The sequence below is a fragment of the Propithecus coquereli genome, unplaced genomic scaffold (genome assembly GCF_000956105.1).
Source record: "Propithecus coquereli isolate 6110/MARCELLA unplaced genomic scaffold, Pcoq_1.0 Scaffold336, whole genome shotgun sequence".
NCBI lineage: Eukaryota > Metazoa > Chordata > Mammalia > Primates > Indriidae > Propithecus > Propithecus coquereli.
The window spans coordinates 1757166-1772370 of NW_012149019.1; the positions used below are offsets into that span (position 1 = coordinate 1757166).

General features: G+C 44.7%; 1 protein-coding gene across 4 annotated transcripts in view; it reads right to left on the reverse strand.

The window, feature by feature from the left end:
• GRB10 (growth factor receptor-bound protein 10) overlaps nucleotides 1-15205 on the reverse strand; it is a 180414-nt gene that overhangs the window by 87869 nt on the left and 77340 nt on the right. For all 4 annotated transcript variants that reach the window (XM_012650633.1, XM_012650636.1, XM_012650634.1 and 1 more), the window contains one exon: nucleotides 5941-6028. In XM_012650633.1, the coding sequence (XP_012506087.1) occupies nucleotides 5941-6028 (88 nt within the window). The remainder of the gene's footprint in view (nucleotides 1-5940; nucleotides 6029-15205) is intronic.

Consider the following 15205-nt stretch of genomic DNA (forward strand, 5'->3'; position numbering starts at 1 on the left):
ATTAGGGAAGCAAGAAAGAACGCACTGTATCTTTGTCAAATTCAGTCACGTGTCCCAAGGCATACTGTTAAAAAGAATCCCATAGGTTAAACTTGGCGTCAGGCACAAAGATGGGAAGGGAAAAGCCCTGACTCCTGTGGGCTGTGCTGCCGGCTGTTCCACGCTGGCCCTGGAGAGTGGTCGATCCACTCCCCGGGGAGGGAAGGGGCCTTTGACCCCATTGCCGGGGAGCTGCAAACCCGGGTCCACTCATCAGACCCGCAGGCTGTGAGCACGCCGAAGGGGAAGACGAACATGCTGCACTTGGACACACTTGAAAGAGGGATTTGTCCCTTTCTGTTCCATGTAACAGCCTCAAAGTGTCGGCTTCCTTGATTTCCAGCTCAGTTGGTTTTCACATTTTTCTTGTGAAATGAGCGTCCAGAACCAGACACAAACATATCATGCTTTCCTTTTCTCGTAACCGCATGCTCAAGCTCCTGGCTAGTTTTTCTATTTGATTGTTCTCTTACTGATAAAATTTATAGGATTTCTTTTTAATATACAGAGGATAATAATACTCTGCATGTTACAAGTGTTGCAAATATTTTTTTCCAGGCTGAAGTGTGCTTTTTAGCATTTCAAATATCATCTTTGTACAGAAATTTGTATTTGTAACGCACACACAAACTTATCATTTTTCCTTTACGGTTGTGCTAAGTTTTACTTGGGAAATTCTTTCTTAGTTTGAGAGCATAGAGATTTTCGCTATTGATTCTTATTATTCAAATAAATAAAAGACATTTTGTTTTTTCACTTTCAGTTATTTCGTTGGCCTGAAACTGATTATTGTGTATAGTATGCAGCAGGGTTCACTGTCCCCTCCCCACTCCACAGCGCAGCTGTGGTCCCTGTGAGCTGCTCTGCCGGGATCTGCTCTGGGCTGTATTTAGTTTCCATAAATGTGTGGGTCACGTGCTGGGATATCTACGCTGCTCCTTTGCTCTATTTGTCTGCCCCTGAACCAACAACAGCCTTTCTTCATTGTGCTACCTTCTTATGAGGTAGCGCAAATCACTTCTCCACACACCTCGTTCTCCAAATTGGTCTTGGCTACTACTGGGTTTTGCTCTTCCTTATTCAAGTTAGGAAACATTTGTCAAGTCACACAAAAGCTCTGCTAGGAATCTGGTTGCACCTGCATTAAATTTAAAGATAAACCTGGGAAAATGTGACACCTTCGCTTTATTCCATCTTCTGATCCATTATCGTAGTATGGCTCTCCACTTATTCAGGTTGCTTTTATACCCTTTAACAACATCCTATAATGTCTCGTAATCTTGAATTTATTCCTAGATACCCTATAATTTTTGTTACTATTACAATGAGATTTCTTTTTACATTACATTTTCTGATTGTTTTCTCTTGGTGTACAAGAATACTATTACATTTTATATGTGGATCTCACATTATATCTGCTATCTTGCAGAACTCTTACTCGTTTTACAAGTTGGTGTACCTGTGTGAATTTCCTATTTGGATAATCATGTTATTTGCAAATGGACACAGATTTTATTTCTTCCTTTCCAATGTTTACATTTTTGTTTCTTTGTTTGCTTCTTTTATTACACTGGCCAAGACCTCCAGGGACAGTGGGCATCCTTGTCTGAGTTCAGATCTTCATGGACATGACCCTAGTGTTTCTCCATTATGTGGGATGCATGCAGTAGGTTTCTGACAAATAAACTTAACAAGTTAAGGAGGTTTCTTTTCAATATTGGTTTGGTAAGAGTTTTGTTGCTATTGTTTGTTATGTATTATAATGAGTGGAGAATTGTATTAAATATTCTTTTTCTGTCTGGTGATCATTTTTTCCCCTTTAATTTTTTGACGTGTTGAATATGTTCACAGTCTTGAGATAGTAAACCATCCTTGCATTATTGTAATACACCCAACTTGGTCATAACATTTATGTTTTTATATTTCATTTAAAAAAACTGCTGAATTTATTAGTGTTTTACTCACACATTTTTGTTTTATATTAACATGTGAAATGGGCCAATAATTTCGATTTCTTCTACCACCTGTTTCAAAGCTACACAAACATGGCAGTGAAGACCTCTTGTCCTCTACGTGTTAGACAGTTACATCCGGGGGAAAATTGTTCTCTGAAAGTTTCGTAACACTGATCTGCAAACAACTTGAGTATTTTTGAGGGGGCAGTGTTGACTACTGACTTTATTTCTTCCAGAGTTATTTCTCTATTAAGATTTTATATTTCTTCAAGAGTCAATTTTGTTTTTACATTTTTGCAATAGATTATCCATTTCCTTTAGATTTTCACATCTGTTGTCCACGGTTTTCACGTTGTTTTTAAAAACTCTCTAATGTGCTGTTAATGTGGTTTTTTTGGGCACTTTTTTCCCCTGAGCATCTGTGCTAGAGCTGTCATGGTACCTTCTACAAGATTAGCTTTTGACTTTGTTCCTACTGATACTTTATTTCAATAATTTCTGATTTTAATTCTCGTAATTAGTTCCTCCTACATTCCTTACACTTATTCAATTTTCATTTTCTAATTGCAATTTTTCTTCTTTTTGAAGCTTAGAAATTTAGCCTTACAGGCCACTTTCGTAGGATTATACAACTTTCAGCCTGTAGTATATTCATTTTCATCCAGTTCTAAATGATATTTCCATTGCAATTTCCTCTTTAACTCACAAGTAAAATAAGGGTGTGTTTTAAAGTTTCCACACACATGTTGATGTGTTTTGCTTTGAACTTTTTTTATGTTGACATCAGATTTATTCACACTGGGTCAAAGAACATGGCATGCATGAAATAGATTGCTTAAAATTTAGTGCAACTTCTAATATATCGTCAACTTTTCGAAAAGTTACACAGGTTTTAGAAAGAATCAAGAGTCTCTGTTGGGTGGAGGGTTCTACGTGTATCTATTAATTTGAGCCTAGTAATAATGTTATGAATATACTTGGAATTACTCCTACTATCTTATTTTGTATTTTCTGTTTGACACCATTTTTTCTTTCATATCTTGCTTTTAATTACTTTTCTCATGGATGTTGTTTGATTGCTATTGTTGCTTTAATATATGTTCCCTTATATTTTTTCCTGTTAGGTGAGAAACTATAGATTAGATGCACATTCTTTTAGTAATTACAGTCAATATTTTAAAACAACATAGTAAGTATACTTTTTTGATAATGGGATCTCAAGTTACTCTACATTTTACTTCTCCTAACTGGGGCCTTATAATGACATGACCCCTCACTGAGCAACCCCCTCCTTAAAGATAAACGCACGTTCCCACGTTGCTACTATCTGGAGTTTTCACTGAACCTTCTCTGAACAATTCATACGGAATCGCACTCCTCCTCCCTAAAGCACTGCTTGTAGTCATTCCTTTAGTGAGGATTGCTCGTGACACCTTTTTCCAATCTTTGTCTGAAAAAGCTTTACTTTGCCTTCCTTGGGCAGCGATACGTGGATATAGAATTCTGGATGGATGGTTATGTTCCCCTCAGCACTCAGAAAGGGCACTGCACCGTCTCCTGGCCCAGGTCTGTATCAGCCCAACAGTTGTTGCTGTGTAAGGAAATCTGTTTCTGGAACAGTGCTAAGGGTTTTTAGATGTGGATTAGTCTTCATGTTTCTCGTTAGTTGTTTTGAGCACAGTTTGGGGACCGTGTCTTCCTTCAGCTGGGCCTCAGCACCTCCCCCTGTCGTACTCCCCGGCCGCTCTCCTGCAGACCCAGGGAGCATGGGCGTCTAACTGCGCGCCGGGCCTCTGTGCCCTGGCCAGCTGACTCCCACAGGATCAGCTTCCAGATCTCTAACCCCTTTAGATGGAACTCAGCATTTTTTAAAATGTCAATAACTATATATTTTATTTCCAAAATTTCTAATGAATACTTTTTCATACCCACCTGTTCTTGATTTCTTCCTGTTGGTGTTTCACACTTTCTTGCTTTGTTTTATAGACATTATTCTCTCGGGTGTCTGTCTGAGCATTACACACACATACATTTCAAAGCCTCTATCAGACTTATTTTTGTTGCATTTGGGCTAAATTGGCCATCTGTTGATTTTGTTAGTTGTACTGTATTTCTTAGTATGGAACTGATTCGTGTGTTTTGGAATGTTGGTTTGCAGACTCATTTTAGGTGGGTTGTTTTTTCTTTTCCACTATCTTTCCTGCCTACTCCTCCCCTTCGAGTGGTCTGGTCAGGGCAGTCTGGGGCGGCTGCCTCAATTACTGCGCTGCGAGGCTGCTCGGTTTCGCTCTGGCTGCAAGGCTGTGGCAGCTCTGCCTGGATGCCTGGCCCTGAGTTCACACAGACTGCAGCCCCTCCCAGGTAACATCCTTTTTCTAGAATCTTTCAGAAGCTGGGAACCCCTACCCCAGCTCCCGCCTTGATGTACTGGACCTGGCTCTCCTCCCCCATCACTCACGGAGGAGGGTAGCCTTAGCCCTTACCCTTCCCAGGGACCTGAGCCGGCAGCCATCGGTGGCCACTGTGGAACCCATAGCCCCACGGGGATGGCATTGGTCACTGCTCTATTAGTGCCTACGTATGAGTCAGGCTGAGTCCTGTTGGTTTTTCTATCTTATATGCTGTGTGTGTAGAGACTGAGAGGTGGACAATGTCATAGGTGTACTTAAAAATATAAACTCCCTGAGTCACTCAGCAGAAGTAGGGTTCGACGTAGAGATGTGTTCATTCACTCCTTTAAGCCCCATCTCAGCTGCTGGGATACACTGGGGGCCCAAGCTTCAACCCTCTGGATTTGTAGCTCCATACCAGAAAAGAAAATCAGCTCTCTTCTGCATGTGGTCCACAATCTGTGCTGCAAATTTCCCTTAATGGTACTACCTTGATATCTACGGGAAATTTGAGTATACAATTTAAAGATAAAGGATAAGACATAAGCTTTAAAAAGTTCTTTCAGTGTAATTTTTTTCTAATTTTCTGATTAAAGTATTAACATAGATTCTTATATGAACATTAATACCAAAACTTAAATCACTTCCATTTAAATGAGATCATTTGTAAGCCAATGTAACAAGTTAAAATTGTCTCAAGTTTCAAAGCCAATACTAAGAAACTGGTACCCTTTCCCCTGGATCACATTATTTGAAAGTTTTATAAAAGACGACCCTAAAATTCCATTTGCCGCAGAAAATCCTGACTGCTTTTGTGAATCTTCTAATACATGAAAAAACATCTCTGTCTGTGACCTCGTGATCAGATCCCAGCTTTTATTTGTGCTGAACGTTATCCTCTTTTTCATTAAATAATTTTTAAAAATTTGATTATTCTAATTCCCACCAGCTCTAAACCCTATGACTTCTTGTACTTAATTAACTCTCCAATAACCTGAACAATGAGCCACGCGCATCTCCCAGGCCCTCACCCTCAGACTCCCCATCCTGCACCCGAGCTCCCTCCCACATACGGGACCTGATTACTGAATGCCCCTTGCATCCATTTAGTCCTTTCCTTTCTTTCCCTTCGTGACCCCATCAGAAATTAAACAGAAGGAACAGAAGGACTCAGAGAAAGGTAGAGAAATAAACAAGAGTACACACATGTAAAATCAGTCTAATTGAAAACAAAAATGCCAAAATCAAGAGGATTCCCCCAGGGGGAGAAACCTCAACATATACCCTCAAGTCACCTCTAAGTGAAATCCTATATAACGCATACGAAACAGATCTTTAAGTTTTGTTCACTGAAGTCTGTTAATTGAAAGGAAACACATGAAATCGGAACCAAGTATCTTTCTCTATTTTAAAATTCATTTTCCTTAAGGGAAAAAGAAGAGCCAACGTTAGCGTCTTATTCTATCAGCATCAAGCACGACTGCGCAGAACGTAAGGTCCCGGCACTGCTGCCAAGCTGCAGCCGGGAATGCTCCCGGGTTTTCACTCCCTCCTACCTTGGTGACTTGAGATTCGGTCAGACTGTGCTGGGAACTCAGGTTCTGCCAGGTCCCGTGGACTGGGAGGTGTCTGCTCCACCTTGTCCTAAAAGGACCACAACAGAGAAGCCGTGAGTTCAAAAGAAGCATTTCACACTTTTCGACACCCAGCATCCCCGGCATTTCCTTTCTTCCCCAATTCCTTACTTGCTTTCCGTTTATTTACTTTTTAGTGTTCAATGACAGATGTTGAGAATATGCTGCATAAGGGAAGCGAATCGTGAAAAGGGGCAACCTGTTGAGCAGGGCGTTAGAAGAAAAGTTATTCTTGTTATTGGGCTTAAACAGCTTTCCCTGAATAGCAATTCAAAAAGAATTATTGTCAACTGCTCAATTTAGGCAATGAATATAAATAATTGACATTCCATGGAGCACATGCATTTTCTATAACAATTACAGGTAACCAAGCATTGGGCGTCCTGTTACCTGGGACAGAAGCATCCAGAGAGTGTTTTATAAATGACTCCCTCCACAAAGCATTAAGGAGGAGCTTGGTGGAATGTTCTAGACAACAGGGTGAAGACAAAACTTTTAGGCAAAACTTAAAAAAGCAATGTTATGATCCCAAGCATACAATTCTAGAAAAACATCTTCATGGGAACATAAGGCAATAAAAGATACATTAAAATGTGAAAAAAGAAAATGGGCCTTTTAATATTTATATGCTTATCAAAAATATCAGCAGTGAGCTGGGGAGGTGGCTCACGCCTGTAATTCCAGCGACTTGGGAAGCTGAGGCAGGAGGATCACTTGAGGCCAGGAGTTTGAGGCTACAATGAGCTATGATCGTGCCACTGCACTCCAGCCGGGGCAAAACAGTTAGACCCCACCTCTCAAACAAAAATATTAACAGTGATTAACTTGGGGTGGGGAGATGTCAATTTTCTCTTACAGATTTATGAAATCTTTGAGATCTTTATAATGCACATGTATTACCTCTGAATCAGGAAGTTGTGAACTGTGCCAAAAGTACAAGATCTGCACTAAAACTTACTATTAACATACACATTGTCACAATTATAGTAGTCAAGTTCAACAACTTTGTTCCTATTCATGGTTCCTATTCATGCGAAAGGAACCGCGGAATTACACATGGCAGCATGTGAAACATCTGGCATGCAAGGGTGCTCACGACAGCCAACATGCACACGGAGCTCCCTCTGCCAGGCGAGGCTCCCGCTCCCAGAGCCACTGAGGCAAGGTAGGGTGAGCTCCCTCATGTCCACCTGCTGGGTCCCAGCTGCCCTGGGGCTCGAGTGTGAGCAGGCCAGCTGCAGAGCCATGCTCCTCCCCACACAGTGCAGCGCCCAAACTGCCCAGGAAACTCAAAAAAGCGCATGGAGTTCCACACAGTGCTGGAGCAGCAGGGCTCAGGACTGCGCCCTGCTCTTCACCGCCGAGTACTTCCCAGCAAGCGGCCTCTCCGCCCAGAGCCCTCCTTGCTCACGCATGAAATGGGATGGAAGCTAACTTCTCCGCTGCTGCGTGCACACTGACCTGCAGGCAACAGGTTTGGGCCTGGTCAACGCCGCACTTCGGGGGCCACTCACAATGGGGGGAGGCAGAGGGGAGCCCGGGGCACAGTCCAGAAGGACCAGCTCACCCACATCTACCACTTAGAAGAAGAAGAATGTTGTTTCCTGGGGAGGCAAAGTCGAGTTCACCCCTTCCTCCAGAAAATCTGGAGAAAACAAAACAAAACAAAACAAAGCCCTAAGAAACAGAAGACATTTTCACTGGCTTCTCTCTCTCTTCCACCATTGAAGGAAATGGCTTTCTTTTCGTTTTTTAATCATAGATGTAAAACTTGCAAATTATGAAAATCTGGATGTTAAAAACAAAATATGAAGAAAAAAAAATAAAACGAACCTCCCTCTGCTCTCACGACCAGGGGTTACCCTATTGTTTTTCGGTACCCTCTTTCAGAAAAACAAAAACCTCACTATGTGCATAGCTGCAATGTTTGAATTACTGAGCACGTGTATGCTCCATTTGAATCATGTGAGGTTACCAACGATCTTGATAAAATATGGAATCATAATCATATTCCACATAGTGTACTTTAATACTGTTTTTTTAAATTTTCCATGACATCAGAGATAATCTCCATCAGCACTCCAGCATAGCCCACTGAGTGGATGTGTAGTGTAACTTATTTAACCAATTTCTTACTGACGAGCAAAGAGGGGAGGGACTGTTGGGAGGACACGGTGTCTGGGAGGCAAGGGCAAGGCCCCCAGCACCCCACAGAGACGCGCAGGAGGGAGCTGGGCTCTCCCGGCTGGCTGGGAAGGTGGTCGCTCCCAGCCCTCCCAGCTGGATCTCCCCACCTAGTCTGCGATTCCACAGCCAATCTTCCCCGCTCAGGCTCTGCTCTTTATCAAATGAAACAAGAAATTTTTCCTCTTTTCCGAACTGTAAGATGATCCATGTAAAAATTTTGTTTTATAAATATCCAACCCAGACTAGCTGTAAAATAAAAATTAGCCTGAATCCTCCAACAGTAGGATAATAGCATTTTTGTGGTCTTAGCACCTTTATTATGCGTAGCTGGACACTGTTGAAATCAGATTGTGTAAACGATACTGTGTTTTGCTTCTTCCCCCCACAATTGATAAGAGGATATTTTAAAATCTTGGTAAATATCATTTTTTTTCACATTCTAAACTACACAGTAGACACTTTGCAGTTGTTTGCAACTTTCAGATGACATAAATAACGATCAAATAAACACCTTTGGACGTAAAACTTTGTTCCCATTTCTGATTATCTGCTTAGGATCCCTAGAAGTGGAGGACTAGGCCAGAGGTCATGAGCCTTTTTTTAAGACTCTAGATATGTACTCTCAAGCTCTTCTTCACACATTTACCCTCCCACCCGGAGTAGAACCGCCTGTTTCGTAACACCCAAGCCAGGCAGGGCTGTGTTTATTTTTCTGGAAATTTTTTTCTTGCCAATTCCAGAGGTAAGCGGTGGCCTCACCTTGCACACTCTTTATACTGAGGTTGAGTATTTTTTCACAGGCATCTTAGACCTTTGTATTTCTTCTCTTGGACTGTCCTTTGACGGGTCAGCTGGAAGCTGACGGCACCAGGGCTTTCCAACCCAAACTGCCCAGGAACGGATCACAGCCCCGACCCCCACTAGATGAGGGTTTGGGGCCTGTTACCTGGACTCTGAGTCCATCTGCTCGCTGGTAAAATGTGCTAAGAGCCCCTTGATCATTGGGCAGGTCTGTTCACACCCCGCCAATGTGGCCTGTCAATGCCGCTGGCCTGGGGCACTGCTTTCCTTCCTCATTCTCCCACGATGACTCGTTACGTGGTAGCGTCCAAGTGCAGTCACACTCGCAGCAAATGTGTTCCCACCTTGTTCACCTTTAGATTTAATCACACTTTTGATTCTTGAAAGTTTAATTCAATGTAGCCAAGTTTATTGACCTTTTCCTTTGGTTCGTCATTTTACGCTTGAAAATTACCTTCAGTCTCTATCAAGAAAACTGAAAAATCTTCACGGTGTGGTATCCTGATTTCTCTTCTGACTTGGTGCATTATTCTTTCATCTGTGTGACATTTATTCCGGTGGATAGTGAAAGAGCAGCACATGCGCTGGGCCCTTCCTCCCCCCACGGCTGAGCAGTCTACCCGGGCCAAGCCTTCCCTCTGCCTGATTTGGGAGGTCACTTTGCTCACACGTTATAACCTCACACGCACATGCGTGTGTTTCTCAGCTCCCTCCTCGTCAGTGCCACAGATCTGCCCACTCTGGGGCCGACACCCCACGTGTTCCACTCTCACAGCTTGCCAACATGCTTATCATCAGAACATTTCCACTCTTGCTTCTTTTACATGAATTCCTCAGTCATTTTCTTCCAAGCAAACTTCAGAATAGTTTCACAATTTGATTAGATTATGAAAACATCTCTTTGGAGATATTTACCTCTATATCTGTGATTTCTATGCATCACTAACACAAATGCACCGGAATCAAATTGCACAAACGCGGAGAAAGTGTCTCTAGATGTGCAACCCCGTCTATTTCACAGGGTGGGCGGAGCCAGCGCCCAGATCACCCAGGCTCCACACAGCCCTGCTCACGGCCTCTCTGGGGATGGGCGAAGCCCTGCAGGTAAACAAGCACCTGGGTGTTTTCTGTGCACACTCAAGGTAGAGACCCATTCACTAGAGGGATTGCTTTCCCTGAGAACTCCTCTTTTAAGTGCAAACTGGGCTCCACTGAGACATCTATTTAGAAGACAAAGTCACCTGTAAACCTAACTTAAGGCAACCTTGTCTAAATAGTGGTGCCAGATTTAGCAAATATCTGAATTTTTGGTATAAGTATGTCCCAAATATTGCATGAGTCTTATCCTAAAAAATTATTTGTGGTTTATCTGTAATTAACTGGGTATCCTATATTTTGCAACTTTAAGCACTGTTCAAAATCTGACAGGCTTGTATGACAAATTATGGCAGTACAAACAAAATCTCAACAAGCAGCTCATTTGTTTATACAATTCCCAGGTCAAAAAAGAAATGTACCCTTTTAAATTCAACAGATAGGAGCTTCGGGCAAGACTTCTGTTCTCTTGAGAAGCCAAGAAAGATGTCACAGTATAAAAAAGGTGGTGATTATAAAATAAAGCCAAACACAAAGGCAGCAGGGAAAAGTTAACCCAGCATAGCATTAAAAAGTTCCTGACAGCACCGGAAGGTCAGGTGGAAATGTCTACCCACCGTTTGGAGGCAAACAGTGGCACCTTGCCAGGTGCAGGGTAACAAACACTGGGACGAGATTAAAAGGTTTATCATTGTGCTAGCTTGTTTCCACTTAGGGTCAGTTTTTGTTCATCTGTGTGTCTGTTCCCTAGCCTCCCCCATTAGGGGAGGACTGGGCAGGGGGGCAGGGAGGATCCCTGGGTCAGCAGGAGGCCCCAGGGGACTGGGAAGGGAAGCTGGGATCCTTCTTTACAGGTGGCTGTTAGCAGCAAGCAAGGCTTTTTATAGCAGTCCTTGGTCACTGCCATCTACCTCCAGGGGAAAGGGGAAGGGGAAGGATGGGAGAGTGTAGCCCCAAAGCTCCTGAGTTAAAGTCCCAGGGGCCACTTTGCTATTTAATGTTGGACCTTCCCAAATCCACGTGGCTTAAGAAATACTTGCCAATGTCAGAATCGGCCCATCCAGTGGATCTGGGCAGAACCACCACCTTCATAAAGATGAACAAAAAAAAGCCCCTGCTCTCTCAGGGTGACCCAGGCGCAGCGCTCTGCTAAGTGACCTCCTGTAACTTGCACTGAGCCCTCCAGTTGGCGGGAAGGATGGTCTCCGTCCGCTCCTCCACCCTGTGCCAGCCAGTGAACCTGCCCGGGCTGCACTGACCAGATCCCTTGTCCTCTGGCTTCCGGTTGTGGGTGGCCGATGGGCCAGGCCAGGGAGGGACAAGGACCCGGAAGTGGTGGGGGGGGTTCTCCAGCTGGGCTGTTCCTTCCATAAGCCATGCTGCAGGGGTTGCATGAACAGCCCTAACCCGGCGCCCTCAGGCTGCCTGCTAGCCCCAGGCTGGGACCTTCACCCCACTGTCTTCTCCTGACCCCCTCCAGTTCCTCCATTAAACTCTCCTCCTACAGCCCTGAGCCATGCTGAGACCCTGCCTGATGGAGCGGGTATTTTAACTTCCCCCATTCTGCTGATGAAGAATCTGAGGTTTCTAAGATAACACATAAAAAGTGACTTGGGAGAAAAAAAGTGGCAAGCCAGAGTGTGCGGGATGGCCTGCTGGGGCAGTGGGCGTCACAGCAAAAGGCCAGTCTTCACCTGGGAAGAATGTGCAGAAATGCAAGCTCCAGGCCCCAGCCAGACCCGCTTGGTCAGGCCCCGGCAGGGGGCCCCGGAGTCGTGTTTTAACCACACTTCCTGCGGCGAGGTGGGTCACCTCCACGCAACTCTGGGAGCCGCCTCCCAGCCCGGTTTTCCTCAACTCCAGAGGGACTGCCCACGCATGTGCCTCCAACCTTGCGCTGCCAAGGGTTTCTCACTCTCTGGAATATTCTCTGCCCTGCCCACGATGTAGGCCCCATCAACTCACCGTCAAGGCCCACCCAAAACCTCGGCCTTCCGGAGCTTTCTCTGACAGCCCAGACGGAAAGTCTGACGCCTCTTACCACCTAACCCTAGCACCCTGCTTTAATTCCGGGTGGGAAATAATGAACGTAAATTGATGGGTGCCCACGTTCCCCTAGAGGCTGGTCTGCCTCTGCCTCTCCGGGAGGATGGAAGGGAAAGAATCCTCACCACCAACCCGCGGAGCGCAGGCTTCCATGAAAAGCATCGCCAGGCGGCCTGGGCACAGACAGCGGCCGAGCGGCGGCTTGCCCCGGTCTCAGGCCTTCTGTTGCACGTAGAGCTCCTAATAAGTTCCTGCCCAGCGGGATGCCAGACAGCACAGGATGCACAAGAGGAACGGGCTGGAGAGAGCCGGCCAGCGTTCACTGGGCAACTCAAGCAGTGTCCTCATCTAAAAACGGGACCAACGCGTGCCTGGGAGAACAGCCAGGGAACTCAATGAGAGAGAAGTATCACAGTCAGCACGGCAGGCGCCTGCCGGGTGACAAACAGGCAGCCAGACGCCAGGTCAGGTCCCAGTTCCCACATGCTGGTTAGCCCTGGGACTCTGGGTACCTTCCTGCACCTCTGCACCTCCTTGGGACAGAACGGCCACTTCACTGGTCACTTGCGAGGTTTAAATTAAAATGACGTAAACAAAGGGCTTGTCCAGAGACCAGGGCCAGCAGCCAGCTCCCCCTCTCCCTCGCTCTCTCTAGTGGGTGTCACGTGGTTGTGTCCTCAGCATGCCCTATGCACAGTATTTTCGGGACCTGGACAAAGACACTGAAGGCACACTTAATTAATTCTAGTAAGATAAACAGAGATCAAAATGCCAGAGAGAACAGAATGGGGGAATTTGAAGTGTCTTTCCCCTAAGAGAATGCCCGATCAAAACCTGCAAGCTGAAATCTTAACATGGATACATTTTACATACTATAGGTTGCAAACCAACTAACCAACAAACGCAATGCGTGAGAATGGCGTGGGGGATACACACCTGAGGATGGGGTTAAAGAGGCTGTCCCAGCCCTCCCACAACTCTTTCCTGCAGCCAGTGTCCTGCTACCAAGGCAAAAGGCTTTTAAAGACACAATCCCACACGATGTCGGCTCAGAGGGGAGGGCTGGTGCACGTGCCACGGGGAATGTGTCTGTGGAGGAACATGTCAAATGCAACAGGCGTGGGTTCTGTCATTTCACACAAAACGCATTTGAAGTCGTGGAATGTTTCAAACTGAAAATCCAGCAAACTATGAGATAGCTGCCCTAGTGAAGAATGATGACGTTAATTGCTGTTCTGTGTCACCTACCTTCTAATAACTGGAGGTGTCATCCGACTGTTATCAGCTCCCTCCCTATGCCTGGTACCCACGTCTACCAACTATATGGATGCCCACTCTAGAACTTCCCAACACATACAACCCCCTAGGTATGACGTAGTTGAAGATTTCACAAGTTACCCTCTCCCCAGCTACATAATTAGTCATTTTTATTAAAAATTAATGTAAAAATGGCAAGGCTTGCTTCTATTACAATCTAGGTACCAGGCACAGTTGCTAGACAGTTTCATGCATCTCCCTGAAACTCTTTCCTAATAGGTACTGTTGTTATCCACTCTTAACAGCTGAGGAGAAGGAGGAGGGCCCCTTGCCTAGGGTCCCACGTCTAATAACTGTGGGTGTGAACCCCGCTGGGGCTGAATCAGAGAACACGTTCTTAACAACCGAGCTCGGGGGACCTACAAAATCTGTCACTCATATAAATTTCTAAAACATCGGAGAACCTGGTAAAAGCTGCAACATCAGTGCTCCAATTCTGCCAGTTGCCAAGGTGTGCAAAATTAGTTCCCTCATATGGAAATAACACAAATAATAAACGAGTCAGAGCCATTTTTTGCTCAAAGTGACACTGCCTATTTGAATATAACAGACATATGTCTATTCGAAAGCAAAGGAAGCAAGAGATTTTTGAGCAGAGATTTATGTCAAATTGATCCTTAAACCAAAACAAGAACTATTTCCAAGAACCTGAGATGAGACAAAGGAGAATTCCGCACACCGGCTGTTTGGGATGGAGGAATGAGGGCCATGCTTTTTATCTGTAATTGCATTCACACAGGCCGCTGAGACTGACATGAAAATACCTGCACTGCCTCTGGGCTGAGTAGGAAAAGTTTCCTCCAAAATAGTTAAGAATGCCTAGACTGGCAGGGAAAATGCCACCATATAAAAAATAATCACATTTTCACTAAAATCTTACTGCACCCAACCACTATAGACCTCAAAAGGCACAGGAAACATCAATTTCAGTTATTCACGGAGAAAGGGGACTCTATCAATCATTTACTTCTTTACACAGCTTTGCTGAGATGTAAGCCACATCGCATGAATTTCATCTGTTGCAAGTGTACGATCCAGTGTCAGTGTACTTACGGATCTGTACAACCATCGCACGGTCTAATTTTAGAACATTGCCATCACCACCCTACAAAGGAACCTCATGCCCAGAGCCTGTCAATCCTGACGAATGGTTTTCCCAAAATAAAATGCCTTTGCCAAGTCAGTTTTGTTCCTGTTTTTTGATCCAGTATTCCCACATCAATGAGGCAGCTGGGCCTAAAGGTGAAGAGCTAGAATTTCTGCAGATGAGTAGCTACGTGACCTTGGGGGGGACGCGAACCCTCCCTGCGTGAGGATAACCTCAGAGGGCTGTTTTGAAGATTTAGCATGATCATGCTGGGAAAGCACCGCTCAGTAAATACTAGCTGCTATTTTTACTGCTACCACCACTGCTCCTGCGTGCCACCTCCCCACCCACGTCTTCCACCCCTCCCCCACCCTCCCCCACCCTCAAGAGCGCCATCCCTACCTCCACCCACCATCTCCTCCACTCCCAACTTTAACAAACCCCCTCCCTTATAAAAAGGCAACTATTCAGACATCGAAATGTCCACAAATGTAGTATTAACATAATGTTAATTTATTGGAATAGTTGGCAAGTGGCACCTTAATGGACTATGAGCTCTACAGTAACGTAACAGAAGATCTAACTGCAGAATCTCTAAATTCCTCACTTAATGATGCTGCCAACACAACCTTTTAAAGTACTACAAGACGATCA